General features: G+C 36.0%; 1 protein-coding gene across 1 annotated transcript in view; it reads right to left on the bottom strand.

The window, feature by feature from the left end:
* The window catches only part of LOC128863528 (uncharacterized), a 43,884-nt gene that overhangs the window by 15,249 nt on the left and 6,478 nt on the right, over positions 1-22,157 (bottom strand). The window contains exon 2 of the mRNA XM_054102735.1: positions 20,289-20,520. Coding sequence (XP_053958710.1) covers positions 20,289-20,370 — 82 coding nt within the window. The 5' untranslated portion in view covers positions 20,371-20,520. The remainder of the gene's footprint in view (positions 1-20,288; positions 20,521-22,157) is intronic.

The following is a 22,157-nucleotide window of genomic DNA, read 5'->3' as shown; positions in this document are numbered from 1 at the left end:
ACAAAAACAACTACTAAAATCTACAACTGTATACTCTGTTAAAACAACAGTAATTGCAGTTGAGCTGCTGGCAAGCAACAACATGAATGATGATGACGATGATAATTCCGTTATGCAATGGCAAAAAATAACAAAACCACCAACAAAAAGATCAAGTCAAGCCTCACCTGAAGTGATTAGAAAACAAATAGCTCTAGATACGGAAGCCAGCACTTCTAAAAATGTAAATCGATTTCAAATTCTAAGTGATGATGACGAACCCCAGCCGGATAATACAAATACATGCAAAGGTACAAATGCAGATCAACAAGAGTCCGAGGCTGTGATGACATCAGAATCTCCAAGGCCGCCACCAATTTTTGTAGCTGATGTGTGTGACATCAGGGGTCTACTAACCTACCTTAAAACAAAAAGTAACGAAAACGCCTTCACCTATAAATCACAACGAGATGGTAATGTAAGAATCATGGCTAAGACAGTCGAACAGTACAGAGAACTCATCAAAGTATTAAAAAATGATAACATTAAATTCCACACCTTCCAATTAAAACAAGATAGAGCCTTTCGTGCAGTAATCAAAAACCTCCATTTTACCACGCCATTAGAAACAATTAAAGCTGAAGTTGAGATGCGCGGGCATGCTGTTAGAGGCATTAATAACGTAAGAAGTCGCTAACTAAAGAGCCACTAAACATGTGTTTCTTAGATCTTGAGCCAGACAATAGTAACGCGGAAATGTACAACTTAAAATATATTGAAAATGCTGTGGTTACTAATAAAAAAACCTTCCAGCTAAATGTGCAAACTGTTTACAGAGCCATGCTGCTAGCTACAAAGGCTGCTCAATTTACCAAAAACTTATGTACAACAAAAAGTCTACTTATAACTTGAATATGGCTCAAAATAAGCAGACTAATTTTAGCAGTTCTAATTTCACAAATCCAAACAAATCATATAACATGAGCAGCACCGGCAATCAGCCGACATATGCTCAGGTTTTAGGAGGTGATAACGGAAATAATCAATATAATGCACTCACCAGAATTGAAAAACTTTTAGAAAAACAAGCTGAACAAATAGGCAATTTACTCAATATGATAATGCATCTACATAGTAAACAAACTATGTATGTAGATATTCGTATTGCTATATGGAATGCCAATGGGCTCTCCAATCATTATAATGAAATAAGTGTTTTCCTAAGGATATATAACATTGACATTATGCTAATTTCTGAGACTCATTTTACCAAAAAATCATATGTTTACATAAAAGTGCGTGGTGGGGCTGCAGTTATTATTAAAAATACGCTTAAATACAAACAACTTGACAGTATTAACTTAGCGAATATAGGTACAAGCCGCCGCTATTCAGATTAAATGTATGCATACTGATGTATCTATAGCAGCGGTGTACCTTCCACCAAGGTGCGTCTTTAAAGTTGATAATTACAAAACATTCTTCCAAAGTCTTGGTAACCACTTTATTGCCGGTGGAGACTACAACGCCAAACACCCTTGGTGGGGATCTAGAATAACTAACCCTAAAGGGACTGAACTTTTTAAATGTATATCTCAATTCAAATACTCAACTCTCTCTACGGGGAAACCCACATACTGGCCCAGTGATCCTCAAAAAAAACCAGACTTGTTGGATTTTATTGTGTACAAAGGAGTTTCACAACAAGTACTCCACATCGAGGAGAACTTTGATTTAAGCTCTGATCACTCTCCAATAATAGTAACTTACGGGTCAACTGTGCCGAGCAAACAAAAACCCTATAAAATTCTTTCAAAAAATACTAATATAGTTGCATTTAAAAACTGGCTTGAGAATCGAATAAGTTTGGATATACCACTAAAAGCGAGCGGTGAGATTGACTTAGCAGTTGATAAATTTACAAATACCATTCATGAAGCGGGATTTCTTCTTACTTCTGAATCAAGCAGAAACGATGTAAAAAAACCATTTCTTCCAATTGAAATAAGACGACTCGTCAAAGAAAAAAGAGTGCTGAGTAAAATATGGCAAACAAGTCGAAGTCCTTATGACAAAAGAATCCTTAACAAGGTGTCTAAAGACTGAAAATCAAAACTGCGAGAAATTAAAGATCAAAAGACCGCAGATTACCTGAGGAATTTAGATCCATATGCAAATAACTCTGAGCACAACCTGTGGAAGGCAACCAAATATCTAAGGAGGCCCACTAGAAGAACCACTGTCATAGAAGATAGTAACGGCCACCGGTGACGAGAAAATAAATAAAAAGCTGAAGCATTTGCTCAACATTTGCAATCAGTTTTTCAACCGAACTTGATTCTCAATAACGAAAATACTACTCAGGTGCATAACTTTCTGGATTCGCCTTGTCAGTTAAGCTTGCCCATTGGCAAAACTTCTATTAAGGAAGTAGCGAATGAAATTAAGCAAATAAAGCTTAAAAAATCTCCAGGTTTTGACAAAATTGATGGACTTACCATAAAGAACCTGCCTCCAAAATGTATTCGACTTCTTACCTATATATATAATGCGATGCTTAGACTCAACCACTACCCAAGTCAATGGAAATGCGCCGAGGTAATCATGATACCGAAACCTAACAAACCAGAGCACTGTCCGCCTTCATATCGTCCAATTGCTTGCTGGTGACCTTCTCTAAGGTATTTGAAAAGATACTTTTAAAAGGAATGTTACCTGTTTTAGAGGACTGCGATATAATACCTGAACATCAGTTTGGGTTTAGGTGGGGGCATGGGACTCCTGAGCAATGCCACCGAATTGTTCAAATTATCAAGAATGTTTTTGAATATAAACAGTATTCCACAGCGGTATTTTTAGATATCAAACAAGCATTCGATAAAGTTTGGCACCCAGGGTTACTCTATAAAATAAAAAATTGACTTCCAGCTCCTTACTATTTAATTATAAAGTCATATCTTAGTGGTCGTACGTTCTATGTCCATGAAAAAGATGAATCTTCAGAGTTGTACTCAATTAATGCTGAATATTTACCGCTGACCTACCGATTAACAGTAACATAGATGCTGCAACATATGCTGATGATTCAGCTTTTATTGCCACAAACTGTAATGGTAATGACGCATCACTTCACCTACAACAACAACTGAATATGGTTGAAAAATGGCTAATGAATTGGAAGATGGAGGTTAACACTCAGAAGTCTGTTCAGATAACGTTTACTTTGAGAACCGGGAATTGTCCTCCCGTATTTTTGAATGGCTCTACCATACCTGAAAGTGAAACAGTCAAATACCTCGGAGTACATTTGGACCGAAGAAGGACCTGGAAAACCCACATTAAAGAGAAACAGAAACAACTCAAGCTTAAAACGAAAAAAATGTACTGGCTCTTAGGCTCGCGATCACAACTTAGTCTCGAAAATAAAGTACTGCTCTACAAAGCTATCTTAAAGCCAGTATGGGCATATGCAATACAGCTTTGGGGAACAGTGAGTAACTCAAACATTGAAATCCTGCAAAGATACCAGGCTATGACTTTACGAAGCATTGTTGGTGCTCCTTGGTATATAACTAACTTCGAAATTCACAAAGACTTAAATGTACCTTATGTTAGAAATGAAATCACCAAAGCCTCTCGAAGATACCTAAACAGACTGTCGTACCATGAAAACTTACTAGCAAGAAATCTTCTACACAATAGCATGGATGTCAAACGCCTTAAAAAAATTCATATTTTGGATCTCCCAAACAGATTTGAGGAAACATAATTGATTTGTAGCGAATACAACTGTTTTACAATATATTGATTGGTCTCAATGGAGCGCAATCAATCCTGTCATAATTCTTATATTATATTTAAAAAATTTGCTGATTGTCAACTGATAGATTGCAAATAAAATTTATTCATAATAAAACAATAAAAAAATTCTACACCTGTCAATTTTTTTACATTTCCGAGGCAGCCGATTGCCTGCCAGTCACAATTAACTGGTGGAAAAATCCTTAATATTTTACCTACTGAATTAATAGCGGCAAATTTTTGCTCTTAAAAACGTATTTCATACACCGTTAGCAATGCGGTTATAATTGAATTAGTGCTAAATATAATACTTTGTAAGCACTGGGAGAATAAATTTAAGTATTTTACATACGCATGTGAAAATTTGTGTTTGAATTTGTAAATTTAATTAATGTACGCATGTGAAATTATTGCTTATTAATAGCAAAGCAAAAGCTAATTAGCAGTGGGCAAAGGTAGTAAATTATGTAAAGGGTGATTTTAAAACTGTACAGCTGTAAAATAATATGTCGCCCTTAGCTTTTAGCTTTGCTGACGAAGTATTGACGTCATGCGAGACCAATTTAAATAAGGGGAAATCACGAAATGCAAATTTTTGGCACTTCTTTCAAATAATGAAACCATACAATTTCAGCTTCGGTCATATCGAATTGAAATATGGCGGCAGCCGTAATACTTATTATATTATTATTATAAATGGATATTTGGGCACTGCGACCTAAAAAGATATATTGTGCGGCCACGTAGCCTACTCAAATAGTTTTGAGCTATTGATAAATCTTAAAACTGCTATACACTTAATTTCGACCAGGAGATTTGGATCTACTATATAACCTCGCTTCCCAGATAATTTATTCTGCGTCGTGCCACTGCTGGGCAGTCGCATAGAACATTCTCTGTTGTTTCTTGTGTCTCTTTACAGAGTCTACAAGAATCATTTTCTACCACACCAATTTTTTTGTGGTAATTATGTTTACAATGTCCTGTAAATAGTTCAGTGTAGATATTTATGTCTTTTCTGCTGTGGTTTAGGATTGCCTCTACCTGTCTACACCTTGTATATTTAAGCCTCGTTGTTCCGGCTCACGTGAAAAGTCTCCTTTGAAGCTGTTGATTATTCCGCAGAAAGGTTCAGGACCTATGAAGGGAGTGTTTGCATCATTTTTCGCTAAAGTGTCCGCAATTTAATTCTCTTCGTGCCCTTCATGTCCCGGTACACACATCAAAGTAACAAAGTCTCTTGAGGATAGAGTTTCGAGAATTTCAAAACATTCCCAGACCAACCCTAATTGAAATGAGTAGCTATCTAGCGGTTTTAGAGCTGCTTGACTGTCAGAGAGAATGTTGATATTGGCACTGCGTATGCCTCTTCGAAGGCATTCCTAGGAGTCTGCAGGCCGAGTAGTGGATGAAACAAAAAGTATCTCTTGAATCCAACGTTGCATATGATATGACAGCTCTGCATTAATTTCATTTTGAAAAATTGAATGTGGAACAAAATTAATCTTCTTATCGCAAGATTTATAATTTTTGCAAATGGCGTCATACGTCAATCATATTTGACAGTTGTGAACTGGACAGCTGCAGTATACAGACAAATAAGCAATGGCGTGTGTAAAGGTAAATATAAAGAATTCCGTTACTCAAAACCATTTTTTGATTTAATAAAAAAATATTCAAGAACAAAACGGGATGGTTAATTTTGCGCCATCTTGCGGATATGATAAAAAAATATCCTACTTATACTTGGAAGCACTGGCCTAAGCATATCGCTTGTGAGTTAAGCGGCTATAAACGGAGCCGCTTGATCATCGCTAAACTGTTGTTACTTTCAAATACAAATTCTTCGTTTGGCGAGCAGCGGAACTCTTTAGCGTGCAGCGAAAGTGGCAACTAGAAAGTGGCAATTATTTGGGTGAATGAAAGAATGAAAGAAACTATGGTATATGTGTTTTGTTGGTGTATTTATTTTGGCGAAGGGGAATTACTTTGAAGAATATGAGGGAGATGTGTAATAATAAATAAGTTTAGGTTAGGATAGCCAGGTTCCTTGTCTAAGACAAGACACTCGGTGCCCTTCAGGCGCGTTGGGATACCTGCATTTTATTTCCATTATCTAACTAAGTTGCTTAAACCACTTCGATTTTTTTAAGAAGATAACTATTCCCTCCAATGAGACATTTTACAAATTTCCTTGATCGATAAAGAAATAATCGTCAAGATATTTGGCACGGCTTCTTTGAAGCACAACGAATTCACAGAGGAGGTGTTGTACCGACTCAATTTCTTCTTCATCTCCACAACTCCTGCATATGCCTTTGTGAGGTACACCCATTCTACTGGCTAGAGTGCCAATAGTGCAATGACCCTTTATAAAACCTGTAAAGACGCTGGTAATTGATCTGTTGAATCCAGGCATTTTGTTCTTTTAAGATTCAGTTTTGGAGGCCTTGCAGTTAGTAGTCAGAGACCACCTTCTATTGGTTTCCGCGATTACGCTCAAGTCAATCGCAGGGTATAGTTCGTTTAGAAGAATGCTAATGTCTTCTACCACCCGCTGAAGGTTATGCTCAGTGCTCCTTGCACACTCATCTGCTCTTTCATTTCTTTCGCTCCACACCAATAAAGTGTGCTGTTGTGTTGTTGGATAAGCGAGAGCGACCTTCTGCATTCTTTAACACATCTTGAATTGATGTGCGCTGAGTTCAGTGTCTTGATCGCTACTTGACTGTCAACAAAACTGGTAAGGTTTGGCATAAGCTTATAAAGATTGTACAATTTTTAGGATTGCATTATTTAGATTGACTGGATTCTTAAAATTATTTATAAATACTGAATGCCGAAATATCAGCTTCTTTCTCAATTTTTTTTTTTTTTTTTTTTTAAATTCTATCAGGCAAATACTGCAATATTTTGGAACTTCAAAGAATAGAATATTTGTAATGGAAATAATAAATTTTCCAAATGGAAACTAATAGAAACACTTATTTTTTTGTTAAGGTACTCGTATCTCCGAAAGGGAATTTTTAAATCGCAATGATTTCAAGTCGTGTAAACATGCCTGTAAATCTTTAAAACAAGCACCAATTACTTCGCGTGTTGGAATATTAAAACAATATTTTTAATTAATAGACACGATTACTAAGGCGCATTTTAAGTTGTTATTAGGCAGTTTTTCGTAATGAATGAATATTTTTAATTGTATGTGGAATTGATTAGCACCACGGTGGGAATCAAATGTACGTGTCTGGAGGTAATTAAATCATATTTAGAGATTCCATTTGTAGAATCATATAAAAATAAATGGAGTATAAATTAACCTATCGCAAATATCTAACTTTGTGATCTGAGCAAATTTTCAACACGTGTCTTAACTTGAAAAATAACACGAGCAGGCTTTTTTGTTTTACTAGAAATCAGTGTATACTTTTACAATATTTGAGGTTATGTTTAATTAAGTTTCAAGTAGGTAACAACAAAATACTGTTGATTTTTTAATTTTTTTTTTTTCGCTGAAGTGTAACGCCATCTTTTCCATACGAAATAAAACCGGAATTTTTTTAAATGTAACAAAATGATAAGCCCCGTCTACAAAAAATTCCCAAAAATCAACGTTATTTTGTAGTCACTTGATGATTGCGCGCTGTGATAATAAACTTCATGCGTACCCAAAAAAATTAAAAATCCTCACTAAAAGTTTAAAGTTTCGATGAAATGTCGAAACATTTTTTATAAAAAAAAATAATTTTTTTTCACTGAGGTGTCAACAAAAAAAATTTGCAAAAAATCACTTGAAACGTGAGACCTCCAACAGGCAGATATCCACAGCCATTCAGAGCTATTGATGTAATGGATAAGGTAGATGGGACTTAGGTTGGTGCACTGTCCCAGGCTGTCGAAGAAAGGAGCACCCATTGATCTTAATCGCCTAGCACCCAAGCCCGGACATTTACAGAGAAAGTGCTCTACAGTCTCCTTCTCTGAAAGGTCCCCACAGCGTCTACAATGGGGGTTAAATGGTAACCCTAATTTTTCCGCGTGTGTGCCGATCGTCCAGTGACCGGTAAACACAGCTAGGAATTTGTAAATGGAATGGCGAGGAGTCCAAAGGACTTTCTGAGTTCTTCGTATATCGTATTGGGACCAAAGGGTATTCGAATTAGAACATGCAGAAATGGAGCTCCATCTTTTCTGGGCTTTCTTGAAAAATAATTTGTGCAGTTCCCCTTTAAAAACTGTCAGGGGGATGCCGATGCCCAGGTAGGAGGTCTCTGAGGCCAATTCAGAGTCTCCTTCTTGGCAAGCTCATCAGTAATTTCATTTCCGTCTATATTCCTAAGTCCTGGAATCCAGATCAGGGAAATGTTACCTGCGCACCGTAGAGATTTGATCTCCTCGTTACAAGAGTTTGCTAATTTCGTTCTGCGGAGTTTACTAATTTTGTTTCTAGCGCCGTCAGACCCTTGATCGCGGCTTGACTATCGCAGAAAATATTAATATCTCCCTCGGTCCCGCGTTCCCAAAGCATTTTGCATGCCTGCAGGACCGCAAAGACTTCTGCTTGAAAAACACTAGCAGTGTTTAGCAGCTCAAAGTATGTAGATAAATTGGCTGATTTAGAGAAAACCCCTGCTCCGACTCCCGATTCCATTTTTGAACCGTCAGTGAAGACAGAGGTGCAAGCTTCAGTGCAGATTTTCCCCTCGATCCAATCTTGCTTTTTTGGAAAGATTGCCCTACCACAACCCTCAAACTCTAGTTTGCGGATAGAGAGATCTGTTTGAAGTTCGGAGAAATACGGCGTTAACTGCCCTAAAATGCTACCATGTCTCTTGAGAGATTGGCTCCAGAGGAGCCGACGAAGTTATCGGCGTATGCTACTACCTCAGCCCCACCCTTATTTAGCATTATCAGAACTTCGTCAATAGCAACTAGCCAAAGTAGGGGCGAAAGAGCACCACCCTGCGGCGTCCCCCTGTGAACGAATCTAGTGACTTTAGCCCCTCTTGCGACCGCATTAACTTCCCTGTAGCCAAGCAGGGACGAGATCCAGAGACAGATAGATCTTTCCACCTCTAGTCTATCTAACGCAGTGATAATTGACTCCGCTCTATTGTTATTAAAAGCACCTTCTATATCTATGAAGGCCGCCAACGTGAATTGTTTGCCTTTCAGAGATTTTTCCACAGTCCCTACGACCTCGTGTAAGGCTGATTCCCTTTCAGGTAAACGTGTACTTTCTGATAATAAACTTCATGGACTATTGAATTGCGTACCAGGAAATTTTAAATGCTGGTTGAAAGTTTAAAATTTTGGTGAAAATTTGAAAAATTTTCTACACAGTTTGAAATTTCGTCTTATATGGTTGGATGCTGTATTAAAAGAAATATAAAAAAGCAAAAATAGTTGTGTGCTTATAATTTTGCAACGCGTTGTATATGAGAAGAAATAGTTGGGAAATGAATTAACTGTGGTTAGGGACAGTACAAATTTATATATAATATTATACATACATACATAGACTTCGTTACTTGTTTATACCTCTATCTATTTTTATTCGCAATTTTATTTTTATTAATTTTTTTTTTTTACTTTGTTTTTCCCTTTCTTATTTTCTTTTTATTTGTCTTTTTCATTTTCTGTTTTTGGCAATTGTACAGATTTATTCATCCACAAAGGTCAAAGCGTCAATGTATCGTTTCGCATCGGCGCCTTGCTGTTGTTCGTATGTGGCGCTTTTGTTCTTGGCGCACACTTTGCACATTTATTCGAAATAAAAGCTCAATCGACAATGGTGCAGATGCAAAAATAAACATTCACACATTACCTACGTAGGTTATATTTGGATCTGCATATGTATTAGTGCATAGGTATAGAAGCACGTGTTGAGCTGCGCATGGGGTACATTTCAATAGCGACCTATCTAAGGCCTGTGCTATTGAACATTTTACCTTTTTTTGTAGGCTTACTTTTGATTCAAATCTTTTAAAACGCTTTTTTGATTACTGAGCAATTTTATATTTGGTTATAAGGGGAATGAAAAGTTTTAAATTGGTGATTTAGTGTTGACATGAAAATTTCAATTTGAATTGCCTTATTTTGGGTTTATTCTTGTGAAGATAATCGAAGCACACAGCATAACCTTTAAAAAATGAAATTAGAAAAATAACAATAATTCCATATTACAGTTCTGTGTATTCAGCCGAAATTATTGTATATTATAGAACCACACAATATCCTAAAAACATAACCTAGTAAAACACAAAAGGAAAAAGTTTGCCATGCGTTCAGACTCTCTCCGGTCTTAATTCCATAGCCGATATAAATATATTAACAACAGTTATTACACAACCAATATCAGAAATATTATCCCACAATTATTTTAATCAGAATAATATTGTTGGGCATAACCTCGCCCGCCAAGCCACCAAACAAGCTCATCAAAGTCCACTAACTAGAGCACAGACAACTTCAACTTACTCGATATTAAAAATCGTATTGAACAATACTGGTGGCTGCCGTAGCCGAATGGGTTGGTGCGTGATTACCATTCAGAATTCACAGAGAGATCGTTGGTTCGAATCTCGGTGAAAGCAAAATTAATAAAAATATTTTTCTAATAGCGGCAGGCAATGGCAAACCTCCGAATGTATTTCTGCCATGAAAAAGCTCCTCATAAAAATATCTGCCGTTCGGAGTCGGCTTGAAACTGTAGGTCCCTCCATTTGTGGAACAACATCAACACGCACACCACAAATAGGAGGAGGAGCTCGGCCAAGCACCTAACAGAAGTGGAGGCGCCAATTATTTATTTTTTTTTTTTTTATTGAACAATACTTCCACAACAAACAACGCCCCGAATGGAACGTAACCAATGACTGGCATAAAAACATTAACTACACAAATACCTATAAAACAGACTTCTCACAAAAAACAAACACCTACCCGACTAAGCATTATAAGATTCGAACGCCTTGGCTTAGGATACCCGAAAATAACGCACGGCCATTTTAGGAATAATACTAACCCAATAAGAATAATACTAACCCCAAAGCTATCATAGCCACAGTCACTCATCTTCTACTGAGCGAACAAATATTTACTAACACAATCCCCATTTTGATACCTCTTAGTCCCTTCTGTGGAATCAATATCCCTAATAACTTAACTTCTCAAAAGAACCAATATTTATCATAGCATCTAAAATCAAATTTATCTACATTTAAGGAGAAGGAAACCTAAAAAATTTCGATTTTGTTTTTTCATATAATGTTAATATAATCCTTTAAGAATATTTCAAAAAAATTTTAGAACGTAAATTTAAGTATATCTTATATTATAGGTCGTCAACCAGGACGACTCTATTCTTTGCGTTCGAGCGCTGGTAGAGGTATAGTTACGTTGCCGACTTTAGACGCGTTTTTCTCAAAACTATATTTTTCGAAATGGCGTACACGATAACTCGAAAAGTTATTGACCGATCTCCCTGAAATTTTGCACACATCTTTTTTATGACATTACTTTCTATGAGACTTTACAAGTTTTCGAAAAAATAATTTTCTCGAAGCAAAAATAGTAAGAAAATTCGCCGAAAATAAAAAAAAATGTTTGGTTTTTTGTATTCAGGTCACTGACGCCGATGCTACAATGCCCGCCGATTGAGAAGCCCCGCTGCAACCTTCCTGGAAGAATTGAGTGTACATCCGCCATTTTAAATGATTAAAATAAAAAAAAATATATTTATTTAATGTATAAATAAACTGTAAGCCAATTTTGAAAAAAAAATATATTGACTTCTCACTTTATATAACTTTAATGAAAATCAGGGAAAATATGGCCGTTTACAGGTACCTGTCCCCTTAAGGGAACCCGGTGGTCTAGAAATTAAAAAAAAATAAATTTTTTGTTTTTTAGATATTTCGAAAGTACAGTATCTTAGGAAAATATTGTGAAATTTTCATGTGGAAATTCCAAATATTATATTATAGCTTCTACAACCCATTAACTAGGTAGAAAGCAGGACGCGCGCTCCTGTACCACAAACTTTAAACTCATTTATCTCGAAACAACTTTTTTCGACTATTCAACCGAATCGTCTGAAATTTTATTATATGGTTCACAACATCAATGGCTATCGCCCGTACTAAAACCATGTTATTATTTTAATTACTTCGTTTTTTTTTTTAACTGATAAAAAACCGATTTCAAAATCGCGCCATTTTACCAATATTTTTTTTTATTCTAGTACGGCACAGAGTCATACTGATAAATCATTTTTTTGGTGTTTCAGTTAAATAGAAGAGCCACAATGGACGGCGCCGTACAGGTTCAATTTTTCGGAAGGGTCAACTTGAGTGACATCTTTAAATTATTAAAATTAAAAAAAAGAACATTTTTTTCATTTTTGTATGCAAAAGAAGTTAAATAGAAAGCCTAAAAAATTTAAATATCGTTTTTCATTTTTTACTGTAAAAAAAAATTCCTGAAAATACCCTATATTTTCGAGCTTTAGACTACCGGAACCCCTTAACAATGGAAATTTGCATGAAATTATCGAGCTTAAGGCAAAATGTTTTTGAAAAATAACAAAATGGCGGACTTTTGAAAAGAAAAGTAATGTTTTTCGGGTGGAATCAGGGCTGAAAAGAAACGAAAGTAGCACCTGCCAGAATGACGAGCCTACAGAATAATAACACTGTGCGACAGTGAAATTATACTTTTATGGAGACCTAGTACAACTTGTAGGTTTTGAAAAACCAAGAAAAATGGTATAGGAGAAATTTCCAATACACCCCCAAAATCTCATTTTATGGCCATAAAACCGTTTTTCAGTAGGTTGATGTGAAGAATCACTCCTAACTTCGCCAATTTCCATCCGATTTCGAATTTGTTTTTTTAGTTCGAAAGAACAAAAACAAGCCTTTTTGACAGTGTGTTGACAATTTTTCTGAAATTACAACTGACGAGACTGTAGGCGGAAGTATTTGGAATTTTTTATTTTTTCTCTATTTTTTCAACTTTGACATAATTTTTACGATATTATCCGATATTGAGGATTTTTTTTAGTACACTACTGTTATAGTAAATTAAATTTTGCGTCGAATGAGCTAGATTTGACTGTAATTGAATTAAAATTAATAGAGTTGTGTGAGTTTTAAGATTTTTTTTTTTTTTACTAATTTGGTATGTAGGCATCGAAGCATGAAAATGATAACAAGTGTCTTTATAAACACATAATATTTATTGGAGTATTGTGCAGTGCAGCATTGTACGGTATGGTACGGTGCATTACACAACGGAAGACGTAGAACCAGACTGATAGTACTCTTCATCATGAGGTTTATTGTTATCAGTTTGATCATCATCAATGAGTTGAACTTCCTTCAGTTCCTGCAGTTGAGTCAATCATATCGTCTAAGACTACGGGGTTCTTAACAGTTGCAACATCAACATACTTTATGTGCTTTCGAGCTTTATAATGATGACCGTTTACGTCCGTTTTATAAAAATAACAATCATCTGGTTTATGATAAGGCTAATGATGCCACATCATTATTGAGAAATTCGACTTTTCTGGCAACGTTTTGAGTTATATCTCTTGAATTTTAATGAAACAAACAATAAAACTTTGACGTTTTAATAAGGTTAAATTATAGTAACAAACTTCTTTTGTTAATCAATGTACAGTGTGAACTTTGGTACACTTGGGAGCTTTTTCATATCTCTATTGAAAAAAAAAAGTGCTATAATATGTCAGATATTTTCGTAAGTTCTAACCAGTTCTGTTGTATGCAGTACAGTGTACTCTTATGTATACATATATACTCCAATAAATATTACGTAGCTATAATAACGCTTCAAAACACGTCCTTATTCCCATTTAGCGTAAGTTATACCTACATACCAAATTAGTAAAAAAAAAACTAAAAACTTAAAACTCACACAACTCCATTGATTTTAATTCAATACAGTCAAATATAGCTCATTTGACGCAAAATTTAATTTAATGTACTAAAAAAAATCCTCAATATCGGATAATATCGTAAAAATTATGTCAAAGTTGAAAAAATAGAGAAAAAATAAAAAAATTCCAAATACTTCCGCCTACAGTCTCGTCAGTTGTAATTTCAGAAAAATTGTCAACACACTGTCAAAAAGGCTTGTTTTTGTTCTTTCGAACTAAAAAAACAAATTCGATAGCCGCATGCCGTATCTGGGCACAGAAAGTAAGCCTACAGTCAAGTTGAATACCTAAGTATTTAGCTACTTTTTGGTTCACTAGGGACGTGTCACTTATTTGCATGCTGACCTCGAGTGGCATGTGACCTCATGTCACCAAGATGACTTCGGTCTTATGCTTGGCGAGTTCTAGGCCATGGTCTTCAGTGCCCCGGGCTGGTATGACCGGCACTGTATCGTCCGCGTATCCTACCAGATATGCAACTTCTGAAATTTCTTTGCTCAAGATCCCATCATAGCTAAGATTAAAGAGATCGGGGCTCAGAATAGATCGTTGGGCTGCGCCAGACGTTACCGTTTATATTTCCTGACCATCTGTTGTGTCGTACAGCAGTTCATGATTACTTAAGTAGCTCTGGAGCATCCTTAGCAAACCCTGGGCTTGCCTTTGATGAACAATTATTATTAGATATAATTTTACATAACTTCGGCCACTAACACATAACATAACTACAATGGTAGCAACATCAACTGTTTCTGATTAGTCTAAGCTCCACTTAACTTGGAAAACACGAAGAACTTTATGTTTTAGATTCGTAAGTTATGTGTTTTAAGGAAGTGTTGCCCATGAAGTTAATTGGAACAGCCGATTTATATGGTTATGGTAATGGCACCTTAGCTACACTTCATTTACGTTAGAAGACATTGAGAGCGGTAGGAAAATTTTCGATCTCTAATTCTTTTACGGCAGCCGCCGTAGCAGAGTGGGTTGGTGCGTGACTACCATTCGGAGTTCAGAGAGAACGTATGTTCGAATCTCGGTGTGAAAGACTAAAATGAAGAAAAAGTGTTTTCTAATAGCGGTCACCCTTCGGCAGGCAATGGCAAACCTTCGAGTGCATTTCGGCAATGAAAAAGCTCCTCATAAAAAAGATCTGCCGTTTGGTGTCGGCTTGAAACTGTAGGTCCCTCCAATTCTAGAAAAAACCAAACGCAGCGAATGAGTTAATTTGGTTACACAGGTCAACTGGCATTTACAAATCGTTCTAATCCCCCGAACCTACCCAGTAGATACTAACTTTTCTAACTTCATTTAAGGGGTTATACGCAGCTATGACTTTCAAAAAAATCGATTTTTTTTATTGCATTTTTGTAATGTACATATATTCAAAGTATACGCATGAAATTTGAAGTAGATCTAAGCAATACTTTCGGAGTTATACCTAAATATGTAGAGATGCCTCGGCACGTTTTAAGATAGGTATTGAAACTTTAAACGTGTTTGTTTCAAAACGGCATTTTTCAAGTCGGTGTACACGATATCTCGAAAACGGCTTGTTTGATCGGTCAACCGTTTTAACTCAATCTTTAAAGATACATTTTCTAGTAATTAATCGTTCCTTTTGTAAATCTGATACTTATTTTCCATTTTATAATCAATTTACGGCCAAATTTTAACGTAAAAATCGAAATCATTTCTTTTAAAACCTGCCATTTTGTGAAAATTCACTATTTTGATTAGACGAAGGATTAATTACTATATAATCTAATATATTAACAAAATTTGTCTGGTTTTTTGATTTCAGATAATCCAATCCTGAGTTACGATGTACACCGTAAATCGTCTTTTTTTAAAGGAGGTTCCAGAAATCGCCTGCAGCGCGCTCTATAATCAACATTTTCATAAATAAAAAATTTTGTTACGTTCTTGAAGGATGCTTTTATAACCGCCAAAAATTTTCAAATTAAAATATTCTGAAGTTTCTTCAGGATAAATCCTTGACGACCCGTCTTTTATTTGCTTCATAACTGCGTATAACCCCTTAAGCCACTTAACAAATGTAAAATTATATGCCATTGCCTACATTGTGCACTAATCAAATATTTAAATGTTCGTAATTGAGCCATTACTCTGCTAGTTGATGCTTAGGCCAAGTGTATCTGGAGGCGGAAACCAGTTAATGCAATAATTACATTAGCAAAGTTAAATAAAAACTGTAGTAGGTAAGCAACGATGCGCGATAATGATTACAACTGATTTATGAATGGAAATCTCGTTTAGCCGCTTAACCACAGGCGCCATTGTAAAATTTGTTGAATATAAAAAAATATGGGTATTCATGAACCGTGAAATTTTTTTAGTTTTGTGTCAATTAAGAAAGGAATTGAAGGCTAAAGGGGCGCGGCACTCGAAGCGTAACCAACTTCAGACCACTCGCGCGGCTAATGTACGGGCATCAGTTGCCTGTTAGTTGGCTAAATAACAGTCCAGACAATTGTTTACAAGTACCCGGAAGCATTTTGCCGAGAGTAAACGCGAAAAAAGAAAATCAGTAATGAATTTCAAACACAAAAGTGTGATTTTATTATATTTGGCTGGCCTTAAAGTAACTAAAGTTCTTGTTTATCGCACCATGACTCGTTACAATGATATTGGTAGCATCGCGAAACGTCATGGAGGTGGTCATCAAAAGACTGCAACGTCACGTGAAGTGGTTCAAAAAGTGAAGAAACGACTTGAGCGAAATCCTCGCCGAAGTGCCAAGCAAATGGCGAAAGAACAGAAAATATCTGACCGTAGCATCCGCCGCATACTGAAAAATGATCTCAAAGTCAAACCTTACACGATCCAAAAGAAGCATGGTCTCACAACAAAGTAACAACAAGTCAGACTTGAGAGGGCGAAGGAGTTGTTTCGCTTATCCGAAAACGGCTAATTTCCGAACATTGTGTTTTCTGACGAGAAAATGTTTCTCCCAAAACGATAGAGTTTATTCATACGATAATTTGAGTCATCGATTGGCCACCAGGAGACAGCACCCGCCACACGTAATGGTTTGGGCCGCTGTGACCGAAGATGGGCGCTCTCCAATCGTGGAAGCTCTCCTCTTAAACACGAAATATTATCGGTAAAGTATTCTGGAGGTTGCTTTGAAGCCGTGCGCAGACAAACATTTCGGTGGCAGACCAGGGACGTTTCAACAGGACTCGACACGGTCTCACAAAGCCCGAGCGAACCAAAAATGGCTAAATAACAACGTTCCGAACTTCATAACGTCCACACAATGGCTCTCAAATTCACCAGACGCGAATCCGATGGATTATTCCCTTTGGGCTATTTTGGAGAGCAAAGTCCGAACTAAAAGATTCACCGGTCACGAGGCGCTGAAAACAGCCATTGTCCGCGAGTAAGCCAAAACACCTGCGAATCACATTCGAGCAGCTTGCGATTCGTTTCTGAACCGTCTCAAGGCCATAGTCAAGGCGAAAGGTGGCCATATCGAGCAAACGCAAATTGATTCTTAATTTTGTATTATTTTCACACATATTTTACTTTGAATTGAATAAAAGTAATTTTCCAAAGTAAATTTATGGCCTTTTTAATTGGTTACACTTCGAGTGCCGGACCCTGTACATCGAGTTGAACTTTGCTCTACTTTGTGTCTGCAGATCCAGAATATGTACAGCTCCATGTGAATACCCTCATTATATCTAGACGCGTAACAGTAAGTAACATTTTATAACGGCAATAAAGTCGGCCGTAAAATTTATGCATAGCAATTAGTAAGTTGCATAATAATACTTATAAACACGGAAACTGGATAGTAAAGCAGATACCAAATTCTAATTTAAACAAGATTTTGTGGTGTGGGTGGAATCAAAAAATAATACTTACTGAAAAAAAGGGTGCGTTTAAAATTTACGAGTAAATTACATAATGGAGCTAATTTTAGTGCAAAACTATTTTATCTATTCATTATTTGTTTCATATTTTGTAATAAGGAATATAGGTAAAGATGCACATTAGAGCGCATCACTCGCCATACAAAAAAATTAGTACTGTTTTCCCCTCGGAACTATAAAATTTATTATATTTTGGACTTCCGTCAAAATATTTCGAAAAAAAACATTTAGATTTAAGTGAGCCGAATCGATTTGGTAGTACTTCCGAAATTTGAGTTTTTATAATAAAAAAAATTAAAATAATATTTTTTTTAAATATTTTTTTCAAAGCATCACCTCTGATGATAGAAGGGTCTAAGCCTTAAAAATGTGTATAAAAATGTTTAATATATAGTTTTTGTATTTTTTGAAGTGAAACTTCTTAGGCGTCAATGGACGAGTGAGAATGGAGAGTAAAATTTCAAGGTCATGCCACGTTTTGGGCATTTTCGTTCCGCGAGAGAGAAAAACGATATAACGCAGAGGGAAAGGAGAGAGATAGCTATCATCATCTTTTGGCTCTAGAGCTCTTTGTGAGCTTTGGCCTGCTGCACGTGGGATCTCCATACGTCTATAACGCTTGCGACTTTTTTCCAGTTCGTTATCCTAAGTTTCTTGATATCGTCCTCTAGTTCGTCGGTCCATCTTGTTCTCGGCCTTCCTCTTGCTCTAGTGTTGAACGCTCTGGCTTCTACGATTTTCTTCTGCGCCCTCGTACCGTACATTATTGTAATGTAACCCAGCCATCTTAACCGCTGCGCTTTGATGAAACGTATAGCATTTTCGCCCTTTATCAGTTGATCTAGCTCGTCGTTCCATCCTATCCGCCACTCGCCGTGATCTTTGATTGCTCCGAAAATTCTTCTGAGTACTTTTCGTTCGAAGGCTTGCAATTTTGTTTTATCTGCTTCAATCAGCGTCCACGATTCAGCTGCATAGCATAATACTGGTCTAATGATGGTTTTATACAGAGTCAATTTGCATTGTCTGTTTAGAGGTTTTGATTTGAAGAGTTTCGTTAACGACGCATACGATCTGTTCACTGCTAGAATTCTCTCATCGATGGTGAGGCTCATTGAATTGACTCTACTCAGTTTGAAGCCTCAATAGGTAAAGGATTCAACGATTTCAAAAAAAATAATTTTTTGGCATTATATTTCCTTGGTGCCTACTGTTTGGGGCGTTTTTTGGTCCTAATTTTTTGGCGTTTTTTTTTCTGCCTACTTTTTGGCGTTTATTTCCGTTTCCTGGCTAGTGCTTGTGCTTACTATAAAGTTCTCTCCATTCCGGCGACGGACTTATTGGTACTGCCTTGTGGTATATTAATTTGTGCAGTTGCTGCGGTCCTGGAATCGCTGCGTTTGTGCGGGTGATAAAAGCTCGAAGTAATGCGCGTTGTTGCCACGGTTTGTGTCCGGCGTTTACCTACACCGGTCGATCTTTCTCCGTTTTTTGTAAATTTTGTCTATTTGTATTCCCTGCAAATGTTGTGAATTTATTTAGAAATATATTCTTTCTCGCTCTCTCTCTCTCATTCTCTCTCGAGTCTGTCCCTCTTTCTTTGTCTGCCTTAAAAGTTTCACTTCTGTTATGTGTACTACGCTACACACACTGTTTTTTTATAAGCTCAAGATCACTTTTGAAAAAAAGACAACAAATTAAATTATTCCTTTATTTATTTGTAGATATTTCGACCTTTTTTAGCAGTAATCTTTAGAAACTCCTGGTTGTTTCTGTTCCAAATATAGACCACTAAAAATGCTAAATAATGTTAAATTTTTTTTAAATTTATTTTGTCATTTTTATGCTATTTTTGACTGTTTCTGGAGAAAGCTTTAAAGAAATTGTTGGGCTGAAGTCTTAAAATGTAATAAATTGTATAATTCTGATACAAACAAATTTACCTTTTTGGGGACACACCCTAATGTAAGCAGTAGTGTATGTGGTATATTTAAGCATTCATGCATGAGAGATGTTTTGCGTCATTCATTACCATGAATAGATACTTATAACTTCAGATTAGGAAGCTTAACCATCCGTTAGACCTCTTTTTTAAAACCTTCGCCCTGTTCGAGGACCCTTTTTAAAATATTATATACATACATCGATAAACAATTAAATTTAAGGAAGCTACTTGGAAGCTGTAGTCTTTAGCTTTAATAAAAATATGTTAAATTTACGGATAAAAACGAAAAAGACTACCCAGAGAAGTCTGGCCAGACCCGCATGTCCAACGGAGGATTAATTATTAACTCTTGAAAACGCCAGACTTTCAGAACAGGGCGCATTCAAAATAAAAGATACTAGGTAGGTTATATTTGAAGAAAATATATGAAAGCAGAAAATTATATTTTTTTCAAATATAGACATTTTCAAATATAAAAAATAATAAGACCCAACCAATGAATTTAAAAATTACGAAAGCAACAAACTTTGCTTTAAAACAGTATGTATTAATTGAAAAAAATATTAAAACAAGATAATGAAAATTAATTAATTAATTTTTCATTAAATTAAAACTATTTTAAGTGGCATCCCTTCACTGTATGTAAATACTTAAAATAATATGTATCCACATTCGCATCTTTGGATTAATTAAAACTTACCTGATAAGATAAAAGTGGAAAATATTGTAATTATCACAGTTAGAGAGATGAAAGCCGAGTTGAATGCTGTGGAGAATGCCATTTTCTAGCGTTGTTGTTGTTAATAGCACTTAGTATTTAATAAATAACTTTATAATACTTTTAGTGAAATATTATTTTACTGCAAATACTTTAAAATCGAGACTTCAGCAAGTATTGCTATGGGGGCGTTCCACTTAAAATATTTACAAAACTGCAAAGAGAGAAAGTAATTTAATTAATAATAAAATATGTATATCAAAGAATTTAAAGAATAAAAGTCGAGGGCCAAATTTTAATAATAGATGTTTTTAGTAAATAGAAATATAAAATTAAAATATGAATTTAAAAAACTTAACTATTTTGATTATTTGCATTATCTGCAATTACTTTTAGTTTCATGCGAAAAAAATTCTGTGTTAAGTATTAGTTTGGGAAAAAATAAATCCTTTTTTTGCGCAAATGGTTTAAAACTGTTTTATGCTCGATCCTTAGCCCCAGGTGATTATTTCTGTGATTTTATCGGCATTTTCTTTAACATCAAAAATGTCTAAACAAAATCGACGAAACCAAAATTACACGCAATTAGCTGTTCCAGTATCGGCACCATAAACAACATTCACAATTTCAGCCAGGCCTTGCATTTTCGCCTTAATCAAAGAAAAACTGTAAAATGTACGGAGTTTTCTCTTTTTTGACTTTCATTGCCAACAACTGTAACTCACAATTGAATGGAACAAACAAAAAACAGCTAAAGAATTTTTTTTAGTGCGAAATGTCCCCTTGATAATTTATTAATTTATTTATATCTCCCTAAACCCACCTTCAACCGGCTCTTCAAGACTAACATTCCATCAAGAAGAGACTGGCAAACTTAAAGTCCACAGAGAAGAGGGGAAATAAATTGTTACACGGGTGTATCCAAGCTAGAAATTAAAATAGGCTGTGGAGTTTTTTCAAAAGAATTAGGACTTGAATTATCTGAACAACTTCTCGACTACTGTAGCGTCTACCAGGCAGAAGTCTTAGCTATAAAGGAGATAACTGTGTACCTTAACACACAACCCACAACAACAACTAGGATAAATATCTTCTCGAACAACCAAGCGGCCATCAAATCAATGGAGACAATTATACTAAGGTCAAAGGTTGGGCAGGAATGCCTAGCCAGAAAGAGTACTAATCTTCCACTGCTTGAATATTGGAATTCCTATGACAACTTGCAAATTAAAGATAAAAAAATAATATTCTCCGAGAGGTCAATAGGTCATGGAGAGAAGAAAATGCATACTTGTGTTACAGCCAGCCTAACTTGGCCGCAAGTAGATAAGAAAATATCAGGAGAATTGCTCAACCTCTCTAGAGAGAACATTTCGAAGGTCATGGCTGGTGTCAGCGATCATTGGCTGTTAGGTAGGCACTCTTCTAAACTAGGAGTATTTTCTCACTAATACTGCAGAAGTTGTAGAGCCGAGTAAGAAGAAAAAACAGTAGAACACTGCCTCTTTTTTTTTTTTTTTAGTAAAGAGGTGTAAATCAAAATGTCTGAAACATCATCAAAGGTGCCGTCACACCAATGGTATGTGGGGCATGCTCCCACTAACACTATAAATTCATCCTCCTCAGCTGATTTCCACCCTGGAACCGCATTAGCATTTCTTCAAGGTGGAGCCGCGTTTATGTCTACTGACACAACAGGTTCCTGCGTCCAGGTTCCGCTCCTATGGGCGTATGGAGATTTTACGCCATCGATAGCATTCACTCCTCCCACTGGCTTCAAAAGCGGTTGTGGGGGGAATTAAACATCGGAGAAAATGCACAAACAGCGACAATTTTTAGAATTATTAATTT

Source organism: Anastrepha ludens, chromosome 5 (assembly GCF_028408465.1).
Source record: "Anastrepha ludens isolate Willacy chromosome 5, idAnaLude1.1, whole genome shotgun sequence".
NCBI classification, from domain to species: Eukaryota; Metazoa; Arthropoda; class Insecta; order Diptera; family Tephritidae; genus Anastrepha; species Anastrepha ludens.
This window is presented reverse-complemented; position numbering and strand designations above follow the sequence as displayed.